The sequence below is a fragment of the Coturnix japonica genome, chromosome 1 (assembly GCF_001577835.2).
Source record: "Coturnix japonica isolate 7356 chromosome 1, Coturnix japonica 2.1, whole genome shotgun sequence".
Taxonomy (NCBI): Eukaryota; Metazoa; Chordata; class Aves; order Galliformes; family Phasianidae; genus Coturnix; species Coturnix japonica.
Genome location: NC_029516.1, coordinates 80493291 through 80518528, shown reverse-complemented (window position 1 = coordinate 80518528; position 25238 = coordinate 80493291). Strand labels below are relative to the sequence as shown.

The 25238-nt window shown below is 36.4% G+C and overlaps 2 protein-coding genes across 8 annotated transcripts in view; one reads left to right on the top strand and one right to left on the bottom strand.

Annotated features, from left to right (window-relative positions):
• The window catches only part of ARL13B (ADP ribosylation factor like GTPase 13B), a 41397-nt gene that overhangs the window by 3817 nt on the left and 12342 nt on the right, over positions 1-25238 (bottom strand). For 3 of the 6 annotated variants that reach the window (XM_015878715.2, XM_032448118.1, XM_015878682.2), the window contains 6 exons: positions 6572-6677; positions 4996-5198; positions 3554-3650; positions 2743-2971; positions 1922-2038; positions 1406-1474 (listed from right to left, as the gene is read on the bottom strand). In XM_015878715.2, coding sequence (XP_015734201.1) covers positions 1406-1474; positions 1922-2038; positions 2743-2971; positions 3554-3650; positions 4996-5198; positions 6572-6677 — 821 coding nt within the window. Of the gene's footprint in view, positions 1-504; positions 549-1405; positions 1475-1921; positions 2039-2742; positions 2972-3553; positions 3651-4995; positions 5199-6571; positions 6678-25238 lie in introns of all 6 variants that reach the window. The other 3 variants (XM_015878699.2, XM_015878725.2, XM_015878707.2) reach the window with 3 other exon arrangements.
• Positions 10273-24977, top strand: STX19 (syntaxin 19). Of its 2 annotated transcripts, XM_015878761.2 has the most exons (4): positions 10273-10600; positions 22528-22587; positions 22712-22821; positions 23812-24977. In XM_015878761.2, exon 4 carries the CDS (start codon positions 23900-23902, stop codon positions 24773-24775), a length of 876 nt encoding a protein of 291 aa, XP_015734247.1. In that variant the 5' UTR covers positions 10273-10600; positions 22528-22587; positions 22712-22821; positions 23812-23899; the 3' UTR covers positions 24776-24977. The 2 variants fall into 2 exon arrangements, with proteins under 2 accessions (XP_015734247.1, XP_015734238.1); XM_015878752.2 differs by lacking the exon at positions 22528-22587.

Here is a 25238-nt window from a genome sequence, read left to right as displayed (position 1 = left end):
AAGGTGCTTACAGTGAGAGCGGGGCAAGTCTCTTCTCATTGGTGACAGGATGAGGGCAAATGGCCTCATGTTGCACCAAGGTAAGTTTAAGTTGGATATTAGGAAAAAATTCTTTGCAGAAAGGGTTGTTAAGCACTTGGAATAGGCTCCTCAGGGTGGTGGTTGAGTCACCACCCCTGGATGTGTTTAAAAACCGTTTGGATGTGGTGCTCAGGGACATGATTTAGCAGAGGGTTATTGGAGTTAGGGTACTATGGTTAGGCTGTGGTTGGACTTGATGATCTTTGAGGTCTTTTCCAACCTGAGTGATTCTATGATTCGAAAGAAGCACAGATCTCAGGTCACTGTAAGTAGGGAAACTAGCTTAATTTTTTTTTTTTCTTCCTTGCACACCCACGCTCTTCCTACAAAATGTGACACCTCCATTAGGCACAGACTGAGTTGAAAATAAAATTTATATAATATATATATACTTTCACCCTTTCCCTTTCTTCCCCTCCCTACCTCTTCATCTGGATTTTCTTTCTCGCCTTCTTTTCTCTACATTCCTTAGAAAAAAAAAAGAAAAGGAAAAAGAAAAGGAGAAAAATGGCTTTATGATCAAAATTTTCTGCAATGCAGACCACAGACTACATTTAATGTATATTCCTTTGGAAAATAAATATGTAGTCTCAGAGATTTTAATTTCCCTTAAGGCAACTTTTGATTATTTGTGTGTTGGTTGTCCTTTGGCAGAGAAGTGGCAGATTCTGTTGCTTCGGAAATTCAGCAGGTATGTCCACATGGTGCTGTACAACATGACCTTAACAATGGCTTGAAATGTTTAATTCAAGGATCAAAAACATTGGTCTCTTTTCTTTATAAACTCCTGAATTAATGTTTTCTATCATCAAGGGCGTCCACTGCTTTACTCTGCTTATCCTCTTCTCATGCTACTCCAAATGTCTTCATATTCAATTGTTTTTTGAAAAATTGAAAAATAAAAAACATAAGAATACGGAAGAGTTTTTCATCTAAAACTGAGAATATATGGTTTTCCCATTTATATCTTGAATGAAGTATGTGTTTGCACACTTAAAGTAACTATATAATATTTAGGTTCATGCTGTTTGAGCAAATAACAAATAGCTGTTAGCAACCCATACCATGTTAAATTTTGCAAGGGAATCTAAGAGAACTTACATCTTTGGTTAGGAAAAAAAAAAGGGGGGGGGGGAAGGGAAGACACAAGACTTGAAAAATCAAAACGATGCTTTCAACTAAGTCACAGGGTTAGCTTTTGGTCAAAGAAAACTGACATTAAAAATAAACAAGAAAAAAGAAGAGTGAAATAAATGGCTGCAGAAGCAAATGAACAATGGAGAATGCTTTAAGAATGTTCAAAAGCCAAAATATTTTAAATTACCAGTATGATGTGTATCACCAAGAGGCTCGAGTTTTCGATGTCTATTAAGTTTAGGAGTTCCCCAGCCAACTAAGGAAAAACAAAGACTGTCAAAATACACCTTACTTGATTCTGAGAAATTTTATGGACACCAGTCCATTTTGGAGAATTCAAAGCATTTAAAAATGGAAAAAAAAATAAAAAATGCATCATATATTTGATGAATACTATTTAGATAATTATAAAATAAAGCAACCTACCCTTAAAAATACTGGTATTTTGATTACTCACTGATATTAATCTGACATACCTCCTATGCATGTGAAAATAACAACTTCCCCCCGTGGTATGTATGAAATCAATACTGCTAAAACTTCAGACCGTGAAGTGGGAAACTACATCAGAGATTTCTTAGAGAAGTTTTGGCAGTATATCTCTGTGTGAAGATCGTATCAGTTCCATCATTGACAGATAAATATTTTAAAAGTTTAAAAACCACATATTGAAACATTGGTTATTGTTTATTAGTACACTTACCTGGGGGAAGAGATGGTGGTGGTGTAGGATTGGGGGGAACTGCATCATCTCCGTTAATGGGTTCTACTCTGTGGCCTCTTTTTAATTTTGTTTTTTTATTTTTCTTTTTACTGTTGTCTACATGAAACAGAAATAATGAAATGAATAAATAACTACATACCACATGTTTATATATTCAGAGAACATGTTAAATCATCTTTTAATAGGATTACTGGGGTGAGACGCATGAGCATTTTCAGTCTAGATTTGCATAATACAACAAAAGTTTGTGAAATGTACAATGTACAGAGCACACTTTGTTATTGTGAGCATAAAATATATGCAAACTCTACATTTTAGTAAACAAATTCATCTTAGCTTGGTAGCGATGGCAACTGGATCACATATTAGATTATGATAACAAAGGACCCAGTTTCAGCTGTAATCACAGAATCATAGAATCACCAAGGTTGGAAAAGACCCACATACCACCAGTATTTCCCACTAAACCATGTCCCCCAATACAACTTAAACACTTCTTAAATACCTCTGGTGATGGTGACTTCACCACCTCCATGGGCAGCCTGTTCCAATGCCTGACCACTATCTCAGAGAAGAAGGATTTCCTAACATCCAATCTGAATCTCCACTGGTGCAACTTGAGCCTATTCCCTCTAGTAATATCGGTCAAACCAGCAAATAGTAGATTTTTCAGATCAATAACCGAATGGTACACTTTCAATAGATTCAATTAACATGCAGTGTCTTGAAAAGTAATGCAGACACAGGGAAGAAATGTGTGAAAAATAACATTAAATGAAACATTAAAAAGAAGCAGTTACCAGAGTCAAGGCTTTCTGAGGTTTGCTGCTCATTTTCTTCATGCTGCAAATGTTGTGCAGTAGTAGAATTGCATGTTTCTAGTCTGGTATCATTTGTTTTTTGATTACTGTTAGCTGATAATTGCTGAGCATCCATTTGTTCCTGTTCAGTTTGAGATTTCAAAACAGCAGTAGCCTTTTCAGTCTCCAACCTTTGCCGTTTCTTTTCCTTCTCAATTTGTTTTTCATTCTAGTAATAATAATAATGATAATATTTTAATTTGTTTTTATAATTTCTAATGCTGTAAACTAATGATGTAGGGAAATACTCCTCAAGTACTTTTAAAAAATTTATTTATTTATTTGTTTTTATGTCTCACATATAGCACACAAACTGTTTTCAAACAATAACTGAGGAAGGTAACATCTCCATTACACTGTCCAGAGTGGCACAAGAAGAAAAAAAGACAAGCAACTTACAGCAAAAGAAGTTACCTTTATGAGAAACTGGCAGACTTAGAATTCCAGTCCTGAATGTCCAATAGTTTAATCAGGAAATATTTTCAATCAAATGTCTACAATGTGATTATTTTACTGTGTCTTCAATTTTTTTTTCCCCTTAAACCAATACTAGGGGTTTTAACATGAAAGCATTGATTCACTGCACAGAAAACAAGACTGCCAAGATTAAATTTAAAAAAAAAAAAAGTAAGAAAAAAGTGCTGTGTGTACAGACATAGAGCAATTCTTTCAGAAAACCCACTTTTCTTATTACCTCTCAGACATTTGTTAGAAGGTCTAAAACGATCCAGATTTCCACATATTCTCATACCTCAGAGATTACTGCAGCTATAGGCTGGAATGGATTTTCGGAATTCCCAGGCTCAGGGTCCTCCTCATCATGTACACTTCTTCCTTCTTCTCTTTCCCTTTTCAGTTGATATTATTTTGTTGTTGTTATAGAGTTTTTTTGTGGGTAGAGGAGAAAGATGAACAAAGAATTGTGAAGAACAGTTATTAAGTCATCTAACTCATCCTCCAGGACATGCCAGCTGATTTTAACAGCATCTTTCTCTACTTTGAAAGACATTCTACAAAAATCACAGTAACAGGCAAAAATCAACATGAGGACACGTTATAGCAGAGGTAAAAATACATGTTGTCATGTGCCAGAATGCTCAAGTAGCACTTCAGAAAGCCTGCAGTTTCTAAGGACCAGACATGTGACAGAATACTTCTGTAACAAAGATTTTGATGGTTCAGCAGTATGATGAAATATCAGCATTGTTAATCTTCCACAACTATTATTTCATGGTATTAAATTACTAAGAAAATCAATGTGCTGAGAAACCAGACTATCTAAAACATCTTCTGTATTTAACACATTTTGTTTCTCGTCGTTCTAGATTCTCTGAATGTATGGAAAGGAGAACAGCTGACAAAACCCAGTATATATAGCAACAGTTAGGGAAAATTGTTTCAGCAAGAGTCAGAAAATTTGAGAAAATCAAACCAAATCAGTAAGGGCAGAAATCAAGAGACTTCACAGTAGCTTCACAATTACCACTCACAATAACTGAAATTTGCACATCTTTACATTTTTAGGACAGACAGAGAGAAAATGGGCACTTAAGGCATTTTATAATAATGCCCCAGTAAAATGATTCACAACAGTCCCTAATAGAAACCCTGGTAGGCTGCTGACAACTGCAAAGGCCTTGGAAGGAAAATAATAAATGCTCAGATATAATCATAGAATCATTTGAGTTGGATAGGACCTCTGCAGGTTATCTTGTCCAACTTCCCTGCCATGAACAAGGACACCTACAGATCGGTTGGCCAGATCATGAGTCCCTGCTTCCCTGCATCATCTTAAATCCCCTCTGTGCCTTGTAGGCTGGATGTTCTAAAGTTTATTAGGAATAGCATTAAGTAAATTTTAATCTTTGATATTCAAATATGGGTTACAAAGTGTAATTTGAGTTAGTCAAAGGTTATTTTAGGACACACCTGAAGGTACATTAAGATTAAATGACTATATATATGTATTTTTTTGTTAGCATCCTGTGAAGTTCTATCAGCAAGACCAAATATATTCCACAAATTGCCTTGTATTTCTCATTCCAATATGGAAAAAAAAAAAAAAAAAAAAAAAAAAAAAAAAAAAAAAAGACTGAATAAGGCAGAAACTTGTAGGTCTTAAAGAAAAGATAAGATAATAATTATCAAATATCCTAGAGAAGGAAGGAAGGGAGGTAGGAGAAATAAAAGTACCTTTCTTCTCGTATCCTTCTCACTCGCTCAGCTCGCTCTCGCTTCTTTTGTTCCTCATACGCTTTTTGTTCTGTAGTATCTCTTTGGATGCGCTCATTTAAGGCATCAAAATCTTTTGCTATGATATGTAGAAGCCAATATAAACCCTTTTTAATTGATTTATCAATTTTTTTCCCATAACCCATGACAGCTGAGCAAGGTTCCTGTAAATATAGGAAAGAAAAAAAAAAGGGGGGGGTTGTTGATCTTAAGCTTGCAAAACATTAAGAAGTATGAGAAATAAATCTGCATTTAGTTATTGTATAAATGTAGGTGCATTTTTTGCTAAGATACAAATCACATCAGATCTACCAAATTCCTGTATTTCCAGTCCCAATTTGGCAATGCTACCTGCTGCACAGAAAAATGTTTTCATGTCTATCTCCAAATAAACATATATATTTACCAGTTATGTACATATCCACTGTATATTCCTATTTCAACAGACAACCTATGCATCTCCATAGGAATCTAAGCATTTTATCAACCTCTAATATATATTTTCTATCTTGCTCATGCCTTATAATATCCAAAACTATATTTATCTAGTAAAATGGGATAAAAAGGGGGGGGGGGGGGGGGGGCGGGAAGGAAGGAGGATGTAAAGGAATCAGTTTAGCTTCAGTTCATGAAATAAATGTTAAATTATTCACAAGTATTCCAGAGATTAATAAGATTAATAAAATCCTATCTGAATTTTTCAGAAAAGCTCAAACCTCTCCAAATTCTCAGATCAGGAGAGAAATAAAACATCCATTTTGACTGGAATAGAACTTTCGTTATGATATTCTCATAAACAAGAGACACAAGAAGGCAAATCTGCCGGAAAAACAGGTGCAAAATTTTGCTAAATTAGTTTAGAATAATGATACAACACTTGACTAGAATGAATCAAGAGGAACAGGAAAATAATTTAAAAATTATTGATTATTAAGTATAGCTCACAAATACTTAAATTCGTAGATTTGTTGATTAAAAAATGACCATGACTACTACATCTAAAATGTAATTATTTTAGGACAGATATTAACTAAACCTTACTGTGTCTACTGAGCTGGGAATTAGAAACACCGGGAATTGAATTTACTTTATTTAATTTACTTTACTCTTCCTGTTTGGCAGATGACAACTCAGACTTAATGAGGATTTAGCTACGGACAGAAAGGAGACAAACATTACAACTGAACAGTGGTCCTTCCTAAATGTCAACATTGGTATATTCTACTTTCTACTTCTTTTTAAAAAGTTAGAATACTAACCTTGCTGTATATCCATATCAGTAATTTGTTATTTTTACATGGTTTTGAGGTGGACTAGTAAGTACACTTCAACAACCTTTGTAGAGATTACTTCAGCAAATCCAGAAGCCAAGTGTCAAGGTGAACAGTAGGTTTGCTTGCAAAAGTACAGATGTACATACCATATCTTTGCTGGGATTGCAGGCTTCTAGTTTCAGTGTTATGCTAAGCGGCATAATTCCATACCTCTTTACAAGCACATATGCATAAGAAAATGAAGCATGTTAAAATATACTTACAATCTGACACAGACATTTGTGTTCATTGACAAGCTTTTCCAGTGATAAGGTCTCAATTACATCTGCTTCTGACAGAGCTCCTTCTCTGTCCTGCTTATTTGCCAGCCTGAAGGAAAGATCAAAAGGAAACACTCAGCATCCAGAAACATGGAAGAAATCAAATCTTCAAAACTACATTTCTGACAAAAGTAGGAAAACGAAGGAGAAAGTAAAGAGAAAATACCTTACTCCAGCTTTAATTCTTAGTTCTTTCTACCATACACCATTTTCTCCAGAGATACTAATATTAATTACTATGCACTCACAAACAAAGCAATTATATTTTACAGCTGAGAAGACAGCAACTGTACTGCTCACCTATGACAACCCAGTATAACCTGCTAGGGTCTGTGGATCAAAGTTCAGAACTTCGCAACTTCCCAAAGCACGTGCACTTTCCTACATAATACTGCTTCACAATCACCTCAGGTCTGCCTACTAACCACAATTATTCTCAGTTGACAGTTTGGTATGCAGTATCTTGAACATGCTCTTCATAAGTAAAACTCAGAACTTGCATGAATAGCAAGGTTATTAAGGCAAGAGAAGAGAAGGGCTTGAGAAGAGCTTGAGAAGAGAAGGGAAGAAGAAGAGAAGAGAGAGAAGAGAAGAGAAGAGAAGAGAAGAGAAGAGAAGAGAAGAGAAGAGAAGAGAAGAGAAGAGAAGAGAAGAGAAGAGAAGAGAAGANAAGAGAAGAGAAGAGAAGAGAAGAGAAGAGAAGAGAAGAGAAGAGAAGAGAAGAGAAGAGAAGAGAAGAGAAGAGAAGAGAAGAGTTCTGTGAAATGAAGTGCCTTTATTGTATTATTTCTAAGAGACATGGTAACAATACATCTTCCACGTCCTCCATAACCACACCAGTAATGAATGTTTGGTACAGTACAAATGCAATCCGATTCACTACCCCAAGAATTTTTCTCATTATTTCACACTTGAATATGTACACTATCCTGAAAACAGAGGATGCTATGAACCTTTCAACACTGTTGAAAGATTATCAGTATTTATTAAAAATAAGGCTGTCTAGAGTTATAAACATTCTATACATTTAAATGAATCTCCTCAGTAAACTCCTGGTCTTACCACAGTATAAACACAAATGCTACCTTCTTTTATCACGACTAAATTTTTAATGTTTAATTGAAATTTTCTTTATATAATACAAAATTGGAAACGTTTCCAATCTAAAGTCCTGACAGAACTGCTTCTCACAGAAAAGTGAAATTTTATCCCTGATGGGGATTTCTCTCAGCTATTTCAAACAGTGATTTTCATGAAAAACACAGAACTTGTCAATCCTCAAGAAGCCAGCTCCTAGAAATAGAACAGACTTAAATGGGTATCCATCCAATAGGGCACGATGGATTATAGGCATTGTGATCATGTAAAAAAGCAAAGTTGTAGTCACACTGATTAATGCAAGCACGTGTTTATAACAAGTGGACAAATTAAGATGGAAATTCAAAGTATATTTTTAAACAAACAAAAACAACAAGAAGAAAAAACACCTAAGAAAATTTCTGTGTTTCAGAAATGGGTGCCATTTTTTTGCATAGAAAAATTCAGTGACATATCTTTGCTGCATCTGCACTTCCATGTCAGATGACATTCTGTCAGACAGCCCCTCTGCTGCCATTTGCCACATGGCAACAAAACGTAACAGAATATTGGTGGAAAGGTCCAACCCCTACTGCTATACCAACATCCACTTCTGATATCAAGGGTGAACTTAATAAAATCAGAGGCATTACTTTTGGAGCAGACCTCATAGATCATTTTGGACTATAGCATGCAATCTGAATTTGTTTTCTACAATATCGGTAACAGCATTTTCTACAGTTATCATAATCTAGACAATCAAAGTGCAAAAGCTGTAAAAGGAATTTTTCACAGTACTAGGAAAACAGAAAACTGCATTTGCTTCCCTCTACTAAAGCAATTGCACTAAAACAATGTTTTGTAAGTCAGCAACTCTTCCATCGCCAATGAACTCTGGATCAACTTCCTAGACAAAGTCACAAACAATTTGGCCTCCATGAATGCAGTGGCAGATTGGTTTAGAATCAGACTTTGCAGTGTTCTGAAATCTCAAGTTGTCATCATCACTTATACGGAGGAAATAATGGTAAGAACTCACTCCATAGTTAAAGAAATGTGTCAGCATATGAGGTCCCCTAGAAACATACTTATTTTCATTTCCCAGAATTGCAGTATGACAGTCTCTGTTCTTAATTATCATAATCCTAAGAGATCTTTAAACCTCAAAGAGCCGTAAAATGTTGTATTACATTTCCAGCTCCAAAAAACATTGTCACCATTAATCTCATGTGCCACGATTCATTACCTGTGCTTGCCTTTCAAGGAGTGTGTATGAAGGAGACCATGGAAAGACAGCTTCTGAAATGTCCTGACAGCTCAATTCTCTTTTGATCTTCATTAGTCTTAAAAACCGCTTGCAGTCAAAAAGGTTTATACATTTACCATCAGCTTGGGGATAAGAACTCCTGTATCCTATGATCAAAACTTTGCTGACTTGCCCGCAGCACTTAGAAAGAGCACATAGTTCTCCTCAATGTGTTAACACTTGGTTTGATAATCCATTCCCACTTCTTGACAAAAATATTAATTCTACACTACTTCATACTCTGTGTAGTTTAGTGCAGACAATACTTCACACTTCATATACAGAACCAATGATATTTTCAGTGTATTTATGTTATTCTGGCACTGTTTCTTAACAGCTAGAACAAGTAACACTGTCCCAGTATTTGGTTATTAAATGTGCCTGAAAATAAACTACAGAAAAACTGAAGTAGAATTCAAGGAAGTTACAGGAAGAAATCAAAAGACTGGAAACAGTTATCTCTGTTTTATTTCTCTTTTCTCCTCCATTTAGCCCACCTTTCCAGTCTAAAAATCCTATTGCACTTTTCCGAGTCTCAAAAAGCATTCCTCAGCAGTGCTGTCAATCCCTATCTTGATCTGATTTAAGAAAATATTTCTGAACACATACTCTGTTGCCACAGCCTATTCCTTTTCAACCCCGAGATTAAATAACTGTAGTATTTACTGTTTCACTGGACTGTACATTCTACAAACCACAGATGACGCAGAATGCAATGCTGGTAAACTACATAGCTTAGTTTGACAGCAATGCCCTATAGCATGCTGTACCTACCAATTTTTAACCTTTATTACTTTGAATGGCATACAGTTTCTTTTTTGGATAGTTATCTTCTGTTTTCAATACAGAAATCCTGTTATAATGCTAGCTGTATTCAAAAATTGGAGCTGAAGTTCTGTACCTGGCTAAGTGAAATACCCAAATGGCAGCCTCCACTTTATGCTCCCCAAGAATTCATTTAATACAGGTCATACATTTCCTATTGTTCTACTCCCTGTCCCGCTTTAGTCTGCAGATCAAACTTAAGACATTGACCCTCACATTGTGCATTAATGATGCCTCACATTTTCTCCTTTCAAATAGGGATATGGATAGATCCACAACCTACTCTTGCTTTCTTTTTCCTTCTTGCTTCAGCATAGAAGAAAGCAATTGCTGCACGTACACTTGTACTTCAGAGGCAGGCAGCGCTAAGCTTGCAGCTGACAAGGTCTCTACCTAGGGAGCTGGTCTCAGACACTTCCTACTATTGGCCAACTCCATGAGAGCGATCCGCCTCGCAGCAAGGCTGGGTTGCAAACAGGCAGAACCAGATTCCCCAAGTAGAAAGTAATCAATTTGCCTGTCTACTGCAGTTGCAGAAGTCAGCTTCTCTCTCGCACTGCTGCACTTGAAGATGAGCCCTTGGACAATTATTTAAGGACTAGGAGCAGAAAGCATGATGAAAAGACTTACTGGAATGCCACTCAAAACACAATACTTGGGAAAATATTCAAACCAATATTTTTCACATTATACTCAAGCTTAGCCTCCAGAGTTCCCTTCTAAAGGATAACACAGAAAGACTGTCATCAGCACAGGATCCAAAGGTAAAGACTTTTCTTTTACTTAATGTTTAAAAAGTTGCAAATATCAGAAAAAGGCTGTGTAGTTTGTGTCAAAGTGTCATGACAGGCAAACAGTGAATGTCGACCCTGAGAATAATTGGATAGAGCTCTGGGTTAATATTGTCTCAGAGCTCCACTGCTCATGCACAGGAATGCTAAGCTCTGAGGCAAGTTTTTTGCATAAAACCTTCCTTACTGAATACACTGGAGTTACCTTAAAGGACAGAGCTTGGTTTTAACTTTCCAAAGCAACAGAACTTCATAATATAGCAATCTTCAGTGATTCAGAACTATGCGAAGTATCGATAAATACATTTGAAAGCACTGATGGTGTATAACATTAAGTTTGCCAACTCCAAAGCTTTCATAAACAAAATCATGCTTTACTTATTTCAATTTCACAAAGTATGCTTGGAACCCTCTTAGTGTAAAGAAAAAAATAAATAAATAGAAATGTTATTTATAAAAGAAACCAAGAAAAGGAAGGCACCAAATGCTTTTATGTCATGTAAGATTTTTTTTAAACAACTAGAGAGCTTTGAACTTTATTTTTAGAGTCATGGGAAACAGTGTGGAAAGGGAGTGTATGTGTGCATTGGCACAACTGACATCTACACAATCAGTATTTCCCTGAGAAGCCAGAAGACATACCAGTGAAAAACAGCCTCTGAACATGAACTATGTGCACTTGTTGGCTTGCTTCTAAAATGTAAATAACCCAGCAAGCAGTGAACAAATAAGAATTAAAACATACTTCACAATCCAAGAGATTTGGTGAAAAAAATCTAGTGTAAAAAGGACATATTTGTATATCAGTTTTCTTAAAAAACAAACAAACAAAAACAAAACAAACAACAACCAAATAATAAGTGTTAGAGAAAAAACAGATGTTTGCTTCACAGAAAGTATTCTGCATGAGTGCCTGGATGTGTTTATTTTCTTGGTTTGCAGGCTTAGACTTTTTGTTTTGAATACATTTGCTTTACAACTTGTGCATTTGGTTTTGGATTACCATACAGTAAAAATACTGAGAACTAAATAGTGTACAGGCCGGCTGTTAGAAGTAATACGTAAAAGTGTCTTAGAGATAACACATTTGGATTCAGCCAGTTATCACAAACTCAGTAAGTTTGGTCAAACCTGCACGTTGGTCACAAAAATATAGAAGAGCGCAGTATACCTTCAGGATACTTTGGTAAAAATAATGCAGTACCAGAATTGTCAAGATTGAGAAGAAGTAACTTCAAGGAAACATATCTTTAAGAGAAGGATTTATATGAGATCAGGAATAGCAGGCTTGAAGGCTACTTCAAGAAGCCATAGCTTTGAGAGTGACTGAGCCACCATTCCTAAGAACACAAAGGCAAGAGGGAGAAGCTTTGAACTTTGCAGCACAAAGTTCACAAGAAGAACATAAGAAAGAACAAAGCCGTATTTTTCCACCCACAGCTGATCTTTTAGAAATAACGTTCCACATATTTTCTTCAGGATTTCATCTCTCATCCGTTTTTTTTTTCCCCTTGGATAGCAATTACTAGGATGACACAATAGAGAACTGAGGCCTGTGCAGTTATGCGAAGAAAAGATTTACTAGTTTTATTGTTTCCCTCATATTACTGACCATGCAGCTCAAACTCTTGATTGACAAACAGACAGAAAGATGTGAGTTTGTCGGATAGTTTTTGCCCTTCAGTTACTGGCAGTCCATTAGCTTTTCAAGGAAAACAAACTTATAGCTAATTTAACAAGCACACACATAGGAGAACTAGCAAATAGTTTCAGGCCTCCCATGGAGACTGTGAGGAACTCCCTGTTCCCCCTTCTTCCTGTAGACTTTTTGCAGATTGCATTTAACAGCTTTTAACTATACAAATAGCCCAAACGTGGCTCTTAGCAAATCTTAAGCTACATTCTTTGGCACTCTAAGGAGCTGCCTTAGCATTTGGCACTTTCTGGATTGCTGATAAGGGTTAGAAAAAACACTGGTAACTTTTTACTGATTGATATTATGGCCTTCCTCAAAAACATGGAATATTTAATTTCCCCAGTTTGTTTTTTATGCCTTCTATTGTTATGTAAAACAACACTTTTAATATTAGTAAGATATAATGAAAAACTTGTGATTAACATCCTCCAAAAACTCCAAAAATCTGCCTACAAACATCAATTAAGAGTTTGTGTACATGTAACTGCAGGGAGATCCATTTCTCTAATTTGCCTTTTTCCCCAAGTAGTTCCTCCAGGTCACTTCTAACCATTCTCTTATTTAAATGTAAGATTCTAAACTCATCCTGTTTAGAGTATCTTTAGGCAACTCTAGAGCAATCTCATTCTTATGCTACCTTTTGAAGTAGTTAAAAGAATGACAGTTACCATTTGTTTCCCTTTAGGTAAGTGGCCACATTTCTACCTCATATCTAAATCCTGTTCTCATTTGTCAGAAGCATATTTCTCCAACACACTGCTTCATTATCTGTATATTCCAGCCTACCACTCAGATGGATTTTACCCAAAGAGATCTGAGCTTATAACCAGGACGCTGTATTTAACTTCCAGGTGTTTAACTGCAAAAACAATAAGTTATGCTGCCACATTTTTGTATAATTATAAAAAGTCCTTGAAAAATATGGATTATTTTCATATATTGTTTTTCAACTTTATAGATAAATACCAAGACAAATACTGAAGTTTCTTTAGGCAAACTGCCTGTAAGATATGTTGTGGTTTTTGCTTTGCCTAGAAATCCTTACATTTATTACAGGTGAGTTGCAAGGCTGCAATAGTCAGCCATATGATCTGATAGATGAAATGGGAATGACAATGAAGTATGACTTCATTGATGTGACTTTTGTTCTTGCAACTCTACTATTGGGATAAAAGAAAATCTGGAAATAGATTTATACTAAAGGAGTTCAAGAGAAAGCTATTAACTAGGAGTTCGAAATATACATTCCATTAAATGAAAATGATTTCACTTGTCCTTCATCCTGCTTCAGCATCCTCTTTTCATCAACCTACTTTCACATGCTACTTTACAATACATAAACACCTAGAGCTTCATTATGTAGCTTTTGGTAGAGGAAATTACAGTCTTCTTTCTGGATTTCTACAAATAGTAGGTGGTCACCATACTCATACCATATACTCAAGTGAAGGTGCTAATTACTAGCATTATTCTTGTCTGATAGAAAAACAAAACAAGGAATCTGGATACTCCAGTCCCTTACCAACTAGAGAGAATAACCTCTCTAGTTTATAGAGATGTTATAACCAAATAACAGATTTGCAGGGTGAAATCACTGTTTTGTCAGCCAAGAGTCAGTGATGCATACTGCACCCGCAAGTGTGACTTATGCTGGTGCAAAGCCATGACCGTAACACCTTCCACTACCCACAGTTTCAGTGGTGAGAATCACCGTCTGTACACAAAGAAGTAATGACAGATCACTATCATCAAATCTTCTACAGACAATCAGAACAGGCTACAAAACTCCAAGGTACAAATCCAGTTTGCCACTGATTCATTACACATTACTGAATCACATATTTCATAAAAATAGTAACATTTACCACATCTCTGTAACTGACATGGAAGAAGACTGGCAGCTGTAGAGACTTTGAAAGTATAAAATTATCTAATACAGATGACTCAAAACCTACCATATTCTACCACACCTACTAATGCCAAAGTCCATACTTCTATTATTCGCCTATCATCTCTCTTAGTTATCTTTTTCCATATCATACAACACTGTAGAACTGCCCTAAAACTGTATCTCCAGAATCTCGAGCATGTTTCAGATTTCTTGCCAAGAACATCTAAATTATTTTAAATAACTAAGGTCTATTTTCTGCCCTTACATTTCTCTTTAAGTCCTCACTACAGCAGCACAGCCTAGTGACACTCTTCCACCAATCTTTGAATCATTTTAACCCGTCAAATTTTGTTGTGCAAATACCCTAAATACTCAGACCTGTTTTGTTGTATTTTAATCATTTTTACTCAGTATCAGCATTTCTCCCCTTCCAATACTTACTTCACATTAACAAGAGGACTCCCAAGCTACATAGCTTTCAATGTACCATTTCTATTCTCCCCCTTGTGGGGTGCTTTGGATTTACCCAGTTGTCTTCTGGCAGTTCTAGTATGGGATATTTTCTCAAGGGGACAAGAAACAAGATTCTATCTCCTCAACATCACATAATGGGCCATGCTGATGCAACATGCTACAGATTATACAAACAGCCATTACAAGTTAGCATTTCTTAAAAATATTAATAGGTATCTCATTCAAGTCCCTCACTGAAAATGCAATTGATTTTGCACTGTCATATAATATACTTCGATACTACTTACCTACCTTACAAATATAAATGGAATGCATTTGTAGGCCTACACCCAAGGCAAACCGTCTGCCTTTACTATTTTCTTGTTGAGTAACTCCCATGCTTCCCACAAACAGAAGCTTGAACTTAGAACCAGTCTTAAATATGTTTTTCCAAGGAATTATCATCTTAAAATATGATTTAAGAGGACATTTTAAACATGTGCGTTTCCAAGACAATTAAGCTAAAAGAAACTTTTTTTTCAAACAATGAAGAAAATATATTCAACCTGCAGCAAATTTGCTTACTTTAGTTGCTTAACATATATCTTGAAGTAATAACACAAGATTCTAGAACACAAAACATATTCTTTTCTAGTGAGAACAAATGAAAGAAGAATTTATGGCATATTTTATCATCATACCAAATTAATAATGGATAATGGCAGTCCACTTATCAGGATCTTCTGTTCTCCTAGGCAGTGAGTAGATGTACTTGTCATTGTAAAGGCTTTCCCAGCCACACAGACCATCATTTTAGCCATCATATCTCTGGTGAATAACACATTAAAGTTATCAAACCGCCAATACAATACCCTTAAAATATTTGACAAAGATGTGAGAATTGTACTCCTATACCTGTCAATAATATATAAGAAGATGACTACCAGAACAAATACAAACTAAATCACCAGGGGATCTGAATAATTACGTGTACGCACTGGGAGAGGGGGGGATGGAGGACAAAGCCTTCCTAGGAGATGAGGCTTGTCAGCATGACCAAATTGAAATGCAGCATGTGCATTCCTATTCCCCTCTCCCGGCCAAATATAGTATGCTTATGAAAGCTGGTCAATAATCCTTAAGCTCTAAGTACAGCTTATGTACTGGCAAAACTGACCCTGACTCTTTCTCTTCTGTAGACTACCCTTGTTCCCTTCCTTACCCCATCCACCTTCTGCCTAAAATTATCCTCTAGCCCTATCTGTTCTTTGGCTATGTTTTCAGTATTACATACCTTTTTTACTGTACACAGAAAAGGCACTGTGCCACACGAGTATGACTGAATTACTGCAGCTGTAGCATCTCTATAACTACACAGTATCTTTTAAAGGCCTACAGCTTGTGATTATGGCTCTGAACAACACTTCAGTAACTCAAGTGCAGCAACATTTATGTCTGAGGAATGGCAAGAAACACCGACATCTCACTGGTGCTCTTCACATTTGTTTATGTCAGAGCACTCAGAGCTATTTCAAAACTCAGCCAACAATTTGCTGCTGCAGTTTAGAAAGCTAATGTGTGTTTCCTTTTACCATTACTGAAGTTAAACTCCTGCTCTTAGCTGTTGTAATCCAACTTCTCCAACCAGTGAAGAAAAAGTCTGATAAGCATGCAAAGAAAGAATGCACTAGGCTGTGCTGAGTGGAAGGCTGCCTTGAGCATGAATTAGCAGAGTTAGTACACATGTGAATGGTTTGGTTTGGAGAACAGGAAAGCTAGAATTTCTATTCCTACAGTGACTGACAGTTGTAGTTAAAAGTATTTCACCACTTCTGTAAGGCAAGACCCCTGTTTCTGATAATGCTTCCAGATTCTTTTGGATGAAAAAAAAATATTTGCCCCATCCAAGTTAAGTGTTAAGCAAGAGGGACATGAAGCATGCCAGAATAAGTTATTTAATATAACCTCAAAATCCTAACAGCATTTTTTGTAATTTGTGGCTTTTGGAGGCAAACCTGATTTTCCCTTAAACACACGAGTGTGAGTTTAATGGAGAAATTTAAGAATTTAACAGAGAGAACTTTTGTTTTACGCTGGTGTACACTAAGTCATCCTACAGTAAAAGGTTTCTACTGTGTGAACAAGACAACACCAACGGGGCAAGCCTTAGCACGGTTAAGTGTCAGTATCTTTCATCAACAGAAGTATAGGACTGTTCAACACCAAGACAAAACTTCAAGTTGGAGTCTCTCAAAGGAATACTGTGGAAAAAGAAATCCAATGTAAAATAAGTTACTGTGTGTTGTTTAACCAGTAGGAAAACTTTCCCTGAGTTTGAGATTGCTGAATAACGTCAGATAGCAAGATGAGGGTTTCTTACATGATCTAGAAAAAAGTCAAAACCTCACACATCCCTTCTCAGGACACTTGCAGAGTTAGGCCACAAATTACTACACATGTAGTCCAACACATCAAAGCAGGGAAAAAGCAGATTCTCTGACACAGCCTGGTCCCACACTCAATTCATGGAAAAGATCCCAATGACTTCAGCAGACTGAGGATGATGCCTCCAGGTCCGGTTTTGACCAGAAGCCAAAGTGCTGCACGTGCTGGAGAATACAACCTCCTCAAGTTCAGTAAGAGGTATTTACTTCCCTTTACCACTACAAGCTCTGGACAATCCAAAACTCTTACCTAAAAAGAAACAAAGCTTATATGCACAACATGCTCAGTAGCTGAAACAGTTATCAGTATGTGAAATAAATACCTATCTTAAGGGAAGCTTAATGTTTTAAAATAAAAAGCTCCAACAGTCTGAAATAGTTGGGAATTCTTTCCTTTCTAACTTAGTAACATGGTGTTCGGCTGACATTAGCAAGTGGACTCATTTACGAAGTGCCCTTATGTTGCCCTGTGAAATTCAGTACTTCTCACCATGAAAATTGGCACTATCTATCATGAGAACATAATCCCCCAGGACAGGAGAGACAAACCTCTCCTCTGTGAACAGATGTGCGCACATTTCCCAATGCTGTAATATAGGCTGCCTTTTGGCAAGGAACTTCAGCAGCTGCACATCTGCAGAGGTGAAAACTTTCAGCAGAAAATACAGAGGAGGATCTTATTGCTCCCATACCTGCAAAGCGAGCTCAGCGCTTGTTCCTCTCCAGATGACACCCTGATGGGTTGATTAAATCACTCAGAAGCATGCCTATTTACATTGCTTGCAAAACACTAACGCTGTGACAGCATCTCACCTGAACTGCTTACAGTAGTAACATGGTTTGTCAGCAAGAACTTAGCAAGGACTCTCACAGGGTACTAAGAGAAGAGTGTTGTTCAAGGACACTGCTAATATAAAATGATTCTACAGAATACAACTGCGTGTATGAGACCACTTTCTATTAGAGAAACACCTAAGCAGGTGTTTAATTTTAAGTGTACGCTCAAAGCCCACTGTCTTCATTTAGATTTGAGCTTGTGTTACCCACAGTCCAGTCTCAGTTTCTCAGAGTGAAAATGACCTACCTCACAAGGAAATAGAGAGCTCTTCTGGGGAGGTTTAAGCATGTGCTCAGATCTCTGCATCTGCTTAAATGATTTGCTGAACTGGGGACACTGTATAGAATATTTAAATATAGAAGGATCACATAAAAACTTCATTTTCCTAAAGCAAAATTTAATTAAAACATGGAGCACCTAAGAATGTTCAATGGAATGGCTACAAACAGCCTAAGTCCTCTTCCCCTGATACACTAGCTTTGAAGTCAAATTAACCCTTGCACAAATGACTTAAAAGGCAAACCTGGTAGCATCCCAGCAGTGGGACAATGGCCTAATGTTGAACATGAAGAAGTCTAGTTGATGTATAAGCTCACAGAATGTTTAATTATTAATTACCTTTATTTATCACTGGTGCTATTGCTGTCTGTCCAGCTAGCTCCCAGGAATTACTGTTATTCCAGCTTCAGCTGGTTTCTCTGATCCAAGAAGACGAGGTACTAATCACATGAAAGATGAAGATGGTATTGAGACTCACAATAATCATTCACTGAAGGACGTAATTCCCTCAAACTTCTGTCTGTCCAGCTGTACTTGACTTCCCCTCGGCATTACTGCGGGGCAGAACTATTTCCAGAAAAGGCAGAAATAAGGTCATTGATAGACATCAATACTCTAAAGAAAGAAGTCCCAGTGTTAAAATACCAGATTGAAGATGGGTTTGAAAATGTCAGATCCTGTTTGAAATAGTTTGAAACATTAGGAATTTGTTTAAACTAAGCAGAGAATGCTGGAACTAATTGGAACCAGACAGCATTCTGAATGTAGGGGAAAGCAAGCCACTCAAGATATTTCCATCTATGAATTCCCTTTACTCAACTCTAAAAGAGCTGGCATATTCTCCCTGTATTGGCAAAAACTTCAGTAAGCCTTTCATCTCAACTGAAAGAACAGGATGCACCCCTATACATACAATCCAACACAAAGGACAACACAAAGGACTCCCTGTTAGGAAACACTCAAGTAGTCAAGCCAACAATTTCCAAGGTTATCTATGCCATGAAGACATCCTTATTTATCTTAAACCAGCATGCGTTTCAGCTGCAATACAATCAGCCACATTTGCTGGCAAGAAAATTCAGAGGCAGGTTTTGAAGGCAATCCAAATAGGAGGTAAGATATGAAAGTAGGGTTCCATTGCTTACATTTCACTCCCTCGTGAGCTCAATGTTTAAACAAGACAAAACCAACCAACCAACCAAAACAAAAAACCCCAAACAAACAATTAGCTATCTGAAGTGTTTTCTGCTTACTTCTTTGTAAGTCTGAGATTTGAGAAGGGACTGTTCCATTTGTGGATAACGATATGACTCATACTTTGCAAAGAGTCCCCTAACAGTCATGCAATTCTGCTGATTTTTAGTTTTTTCTCCCCATCAAGGAATTCAAATATTTCAAGACCAGTGAACCCAAACCATCACGAAGTAGATAATAATTGTTAACAGATACACAAATCGAACATCAAACCTAGTTCTTGTTGTCCTGTGATCAACTCACTTCAAAGCCATGGCAAATTGAACATAAGAAAAATCAGTAACTGTCCTTTTGAGAAACTGTGCAGGGTTCTGATGGAGCAACTGGATGACTACATGCATGTTTTACAGCTTTCCAGTAATTACTGGAATTTCCTTAGATACAATAAAGTCTTGCCACCTCATATAAGCATTAATGGTGCCATTAAAACTTGCTTTTGATCATAGGATTGCCAAGCCATGTTAAATTAACATGGGTCAACAGATGTGTTAGGCTGTACTAAAACAAGATTTTCAGGTCAATTCTCCAAAGCCTTGTTCTTTCACATGCCCCACACTGAACTTTCCCCGCAGCAGTCATGGTGGTGCCAAGCAGTTCTTGAAACATTTCAAAAGAATGTTAACCTTAAAGAAACTGCTTCTTTTTGCTGTGGGAAATACCACTAGTTAAGCAACGCGGAGGAATTAGTGCAATAAAATAAATACATGTTGTATTTTTCTCCACCCTGAAGTAGTATTTTCCACAAAATTACTTGGCAGTTTGCCTGAATGTTAAGTCTCAGTGCAATATGGTAACTTTCACTATCTACCAGGTTGTTTTTCGTTTGTTTGTTTTATTCTATTGTAGTAAATCAATAAACATTATATTTGGAACTTAAATCACAGAAGTGGGGGGTGAAGTTGGGGGTCCTGGGGGAAATGAAAAAAGAAAGCAGAAAGGGAAATCTGCACTATGGTAAAACATCAGCATTGCTTTTTACGACTGCTCTGTACCTTTAAAGTTTTGTTTTTAAGCTAATCTTCCTGTAGACATTTAAATCTGTGGAAAATATGTTCATAATGTAGGGCTCTGTGACTTAAAAACACTGTGAAAAAAAAACATTTAGGGACCTCAAATATGGGTAAGGGATCAGAGAAACCACAGAACTATTATACGAAGTTATTCTAACGTAACAAAACTGTTTGCATGTCAACAGGTTACTAGACTGATTCCTTGCAGCTATTAAAAAATACACTCTTTTGGATACTAGAAAGAAATACTGCATTTGCTTACCAAAAAAAAGATATTGTAGAATTGGGATTTCAGTGAATATACATCCACAAAACACAGCCAATTAGGAAGACTATCCCGAAACCTCCAAAACCAGCTAAAATATACTACGGCACAAGCCTGAATAAACCCATCAAAGAAACACATTTGACTTGACCAGAAGACCTTAAGTAAGAATTTCAGTCTTCTAGTCCTGAACACTTCACTTTTAACAGAGATTTTCAGTTCTTCATTTTAGTCCAAAGAAGTTTCATGGGAAGTTTAAGAAAATACTTTCATCCCTGTAATTAAAAAAGATTATATACTCAAAGGAAAATTTCTCTTAATTAAAAAAAAAAAAACCAAAAAAATAAACCTGCTGAATTACATAGTATTAAACATATGCACACACACCAAATTTTTGGATTCTACCTAAAGAAATGAACAGAAATACATGAGAGGTAAATGTTGCCCTCAGTAACACGTTGCACTGTCAAATCAAACAGAGGTATCTCACGGAAGTAATTCTTGCTCTGAGTAACTGAGATGCACTGAACAGTTTGGGATTAACAGTAACACACTGCCTCTTAAAGAACTTTTGAATTGTTAGCATTTTTAAAGAGCAGTTACAGATTATTAACAGAACTCTTACAGGACAAACTTCTTCGCTTTTGTGCACACCCTTACAGTGTTTTCTATCTGAGGCCCAGTAGAGAGCCTCTAATTTCCTTTCACTTTGTGATGGAAAATGGCAGCTATCCCCTTTGGCCAGTTTTGTTCTGAAAGATCTGTGACATCCCTTCAACAGCTCTTCATGCAAGCTGATCACAAACCAACCATTTATTAGATTTAAACAAAAACTTGAAAATAAGAAGTAAAACCCAATCTACTGCAAAGCAGCAATGACCAATACTTTTGACTTCTGCAGAATAGAACCCAATCTACTGCAAAGCAGCAATGACCAATACTTTTGACTTCTGCAGAATAGAGCAACCCTTTTGTTTATAGAGCAGAGGATAAAAGAAGCAATGAAAAACAGCAGCCCTAAAAACAGCCGTACCAACAACATTCATTCTACCAAAGAGAGAAGCTCTGCAGTAGATACACAAGAAGGTGCAAAGTGTGTGCATTAACTCCACAAACTCAAGTTCATTAACATGATTCAAAGACTTCTAGAATTTGCCTGCTAGTGCGTAGAGGTTATGCACCATGCAATGAAAATGTGCAACGTAAGCATCTTACTAGCAAATGCCCTTCCTTCAGAATATGAATTTTGAAAAGCCAAGTGAAATCTTCAGAAATGTTTCCATGAAAAAGTAATTTGAACGAAGTAACTGTTTTAGTAATTTTAAGTGCTCCCTCAAAAGTCCGTATCATTGTCATATACCTAGTGACTTACTTACCTGAACAGAGAACTCACAAAGAAAGAAAATATTTAAAAATAGACAAAAAGTCTTGCAAATTCAAACAAATGAACTGTAATACTTTTCAAAAATACTTAATCTAATGGCATTCATAAGAAGAAGTGCTCACAACATTCACACTGTGTGTCAAAGCAACCAAAAGGGAAAGCTTCCAAATCTTCTGGTCAAGCTCCTAGTATGGTGGTACAGTGAACTATATCCCAGAAGCATGCAATCCCACATAAAAACCCACAAACAGCCCTTTCCAAGCAGCGTGAAAAGATTCTTTTTTTTTCTCCAAACATAAAGAAGTATTTGCATTCAGAAACATCAGTGCTTATCACTCTTGTTTTTTGGGCCTTCTCAGTTAATGTTTCATCTGTGTGCATTACAGGTTATTGATACCTCTCCATGGATATTACTGCATTCAAGAAGACAAGCACATATTAAAGAGGTCATGTGTTAAAAATATTTTATTGTGGGCATAAACCAACTGCAAAAAGCTGCCAATTTCTAAGATTTTGTTTTTAATTTTGTTTTTAATTTTTTTTTTTTTTTTTTTTTTTTTTTAATTGAAGATGTCTTCAAGCAAGTTCTTGAAATACTTTTCTATGTTCAAAAGCAAACAGGGAAATTTAGGTTGACTGCAGAGAGCAGACTGCAAGCTATGCCCACAGCCATTTGAAAGGTATGTTTCTCAGATTTGCTATAAAATCATTCCCACTAAAAAAGTTCAGATCCCTGTTAATAAAATTCTCGGAGTGAGTTTAAATACCTCCAGCAAAGCTCCAGCAGCAGTTAAGGTAGAAGACATAACTAAATCCACTTTCTATTAAATAAGAAATGTTACTAAATCTCATGCTAATGTTGTACAGAAAATGTTAGTAAAGACTGTATTAAGATCACAAATGGCAATGTAAAGTGACAGTAATCTGAAGAAGCGTATAAAATCTTCAAGACCTGATGTTAATTACACTGAATCCACTTCCACTTAATATTTTCATACTTCACTACAAATTCTGGCTTGCTGTAGTTTACTACTTTAGTTGTCATTACTTTAACTCCACAAATAAGGAAAGGCAAAGAAAAAAAGGAGAAAAATTTTTCAACGTAGCTGAACTAAAAACTTAAAATACCATATTCAAGCCAAAATTCTGACTCTTAGGCAGATTGTCTCAAAGGCTAAAGTGTTTGTTTTCCACTGAATATTAAAATTTACTTATATTTCCAAAAAGATCTAAAGTGATTCATTTTTCTTCATCCAATAAAGAATTACGATAAAACAAGAATTTGAGTTTCTCATCTCTTCCTTCACAAAGTGGAAATTCTTCCTACATGCCACGTTCCTAGTTATTTCAAGTTCTAGATAATAAACCATAATCTATCATACAAACTGGATTGGACTATGGATTACTGTCTATGGAAATGCAAAAGATAACAAAAAAGCCAAGGGAAGACTTAACTCTGCACATCTCAAGATAAACTAAAAACTTCAGGTTTTGATCAAGTTTTACAGAAAATGGGTTAAAGGGTAGATTGTTCTGACTTCACCTTCCTTGTACTCCTAACACCTGCTAATTTTACCAGTGTACAAAGGGAAGTAGCTCTGAGTTCCAAAACTACTTTTAATGCCTATAGACCACTGCTAACAGGGATTGTCTTTACACTTTGATTACAGGGAAACAAGTGAAAAAGAAGAAACTGGAGTTAAGTCCCTGTGTTACAAGAGAAGTAAAGAATAAAGAAAAAAACTGAGCACAAGAATCATGAGAGATCGCCTCCAGGAGCTTAAACTCCGAGCCAAAGAACTACAGACAGCTGGAGAAAATAGCTGTCCACCTGTACAAGAAGAGCAGGAAGAGTTTGAACAGCAGGCCATTATTTATGAAAGGGAACCTATAACTGAAAGGCATTTCCATGAAATCCAGAAGCTTCAGAACGAGATCAACAATTTGGTGGAGGAAGTTCAAAAATTCAGTCAACAACAAAAAAGTTTAGTATCTTCAATGAGAAGGTTCAGTGTTCTTAAAAAGGAATCTAACACAGCAAGAGAAATAAAAATTCAAGCAGAGCATATACGAAAGGGTTTGGATGAACTGTCAAAAACAGTGAAAAAAGCTGAAAGTGAATATGGGATATCACGTGCCATAGTAAGAATTTTAGCTTCCCAGCACACTTTCCTGTCCCGGTGTTACCTAAATGCCATGCTTTCATACAATGAAGCTATAACAGCCAAGCAAGAGAAATGCAGAAGGTTTATTGTTCGTCAGCTTGAGGTAGCAGGTAAAGAGGTATCTGAGGATGAAGTCAACGATATGTTTCAACAAGGAAAATGGGAGATTTTCAATGAAAATCTACTCACTGAAGCCAAAATCACTAAAGCTCAGCTTTCAGAGATTGAACAGAGACACAAAGAACTGATCAGCCTAGAGAGTCAGATCAAAGACCTGAAGGAACTTTTCATCCAGATATCAGTTCTGGTGGAAGAGCAGGGGGAGATGATTAACAACATTGAAATTAGTATGAACAACACTCAAGAATACACCCAAATATCCAAAGAAAAATTTGGACTTGCAGTCAGGTATCGAAAAAGAAACCCTTGCAAAGTAATATGCTGCTGGTGTTGTCCATGCTGCAAGTGACAAAGGAAATGACCTTTGTAAGTAGCAGCAGCTCCTATGCAGTAAACTGAACTTATCAACCAATCCCAGGATTCTCTTATTGCGTCATTTTTCTTCTCTTTCCCCCTTCCACACATCTACTGAGGAAAAACTGCACCTGCTTTTCCAAATTGAGTTCAAAGATTGACAAGAGATCTTCACCTTTGCCTAAATTTTATGGCTTCCACAGTAACATGTGAAAAATAAAAAGATAAAAGGAGACAAATAACACTCACTTGTTCTTCCACAGATAATAAGTGTCAAAAAAACAATGTCAACATGCCATCTGTGCTTTTGTGAAACATCCGAATTATTGTAAGCCTCAGAAAGAATACACAAGACCGGTTGAATTACCTTTTATAAAATACTATTTTAATTGCTGTGGGGTTTTTGTTGTTGTTCTTGTTTGTTCAAATACTCATATTTACTTGATTCAAATTTCATT

Excerpts from the sequence above, each read along its gene's own strand:
- STX19 (XM_015878752.2), top strand. The coding sequence starts at position 23,900 with ATGAGAGATCGCCTCCAGGAGCTTAAACTCCGAGCCAAAGAACTACAG.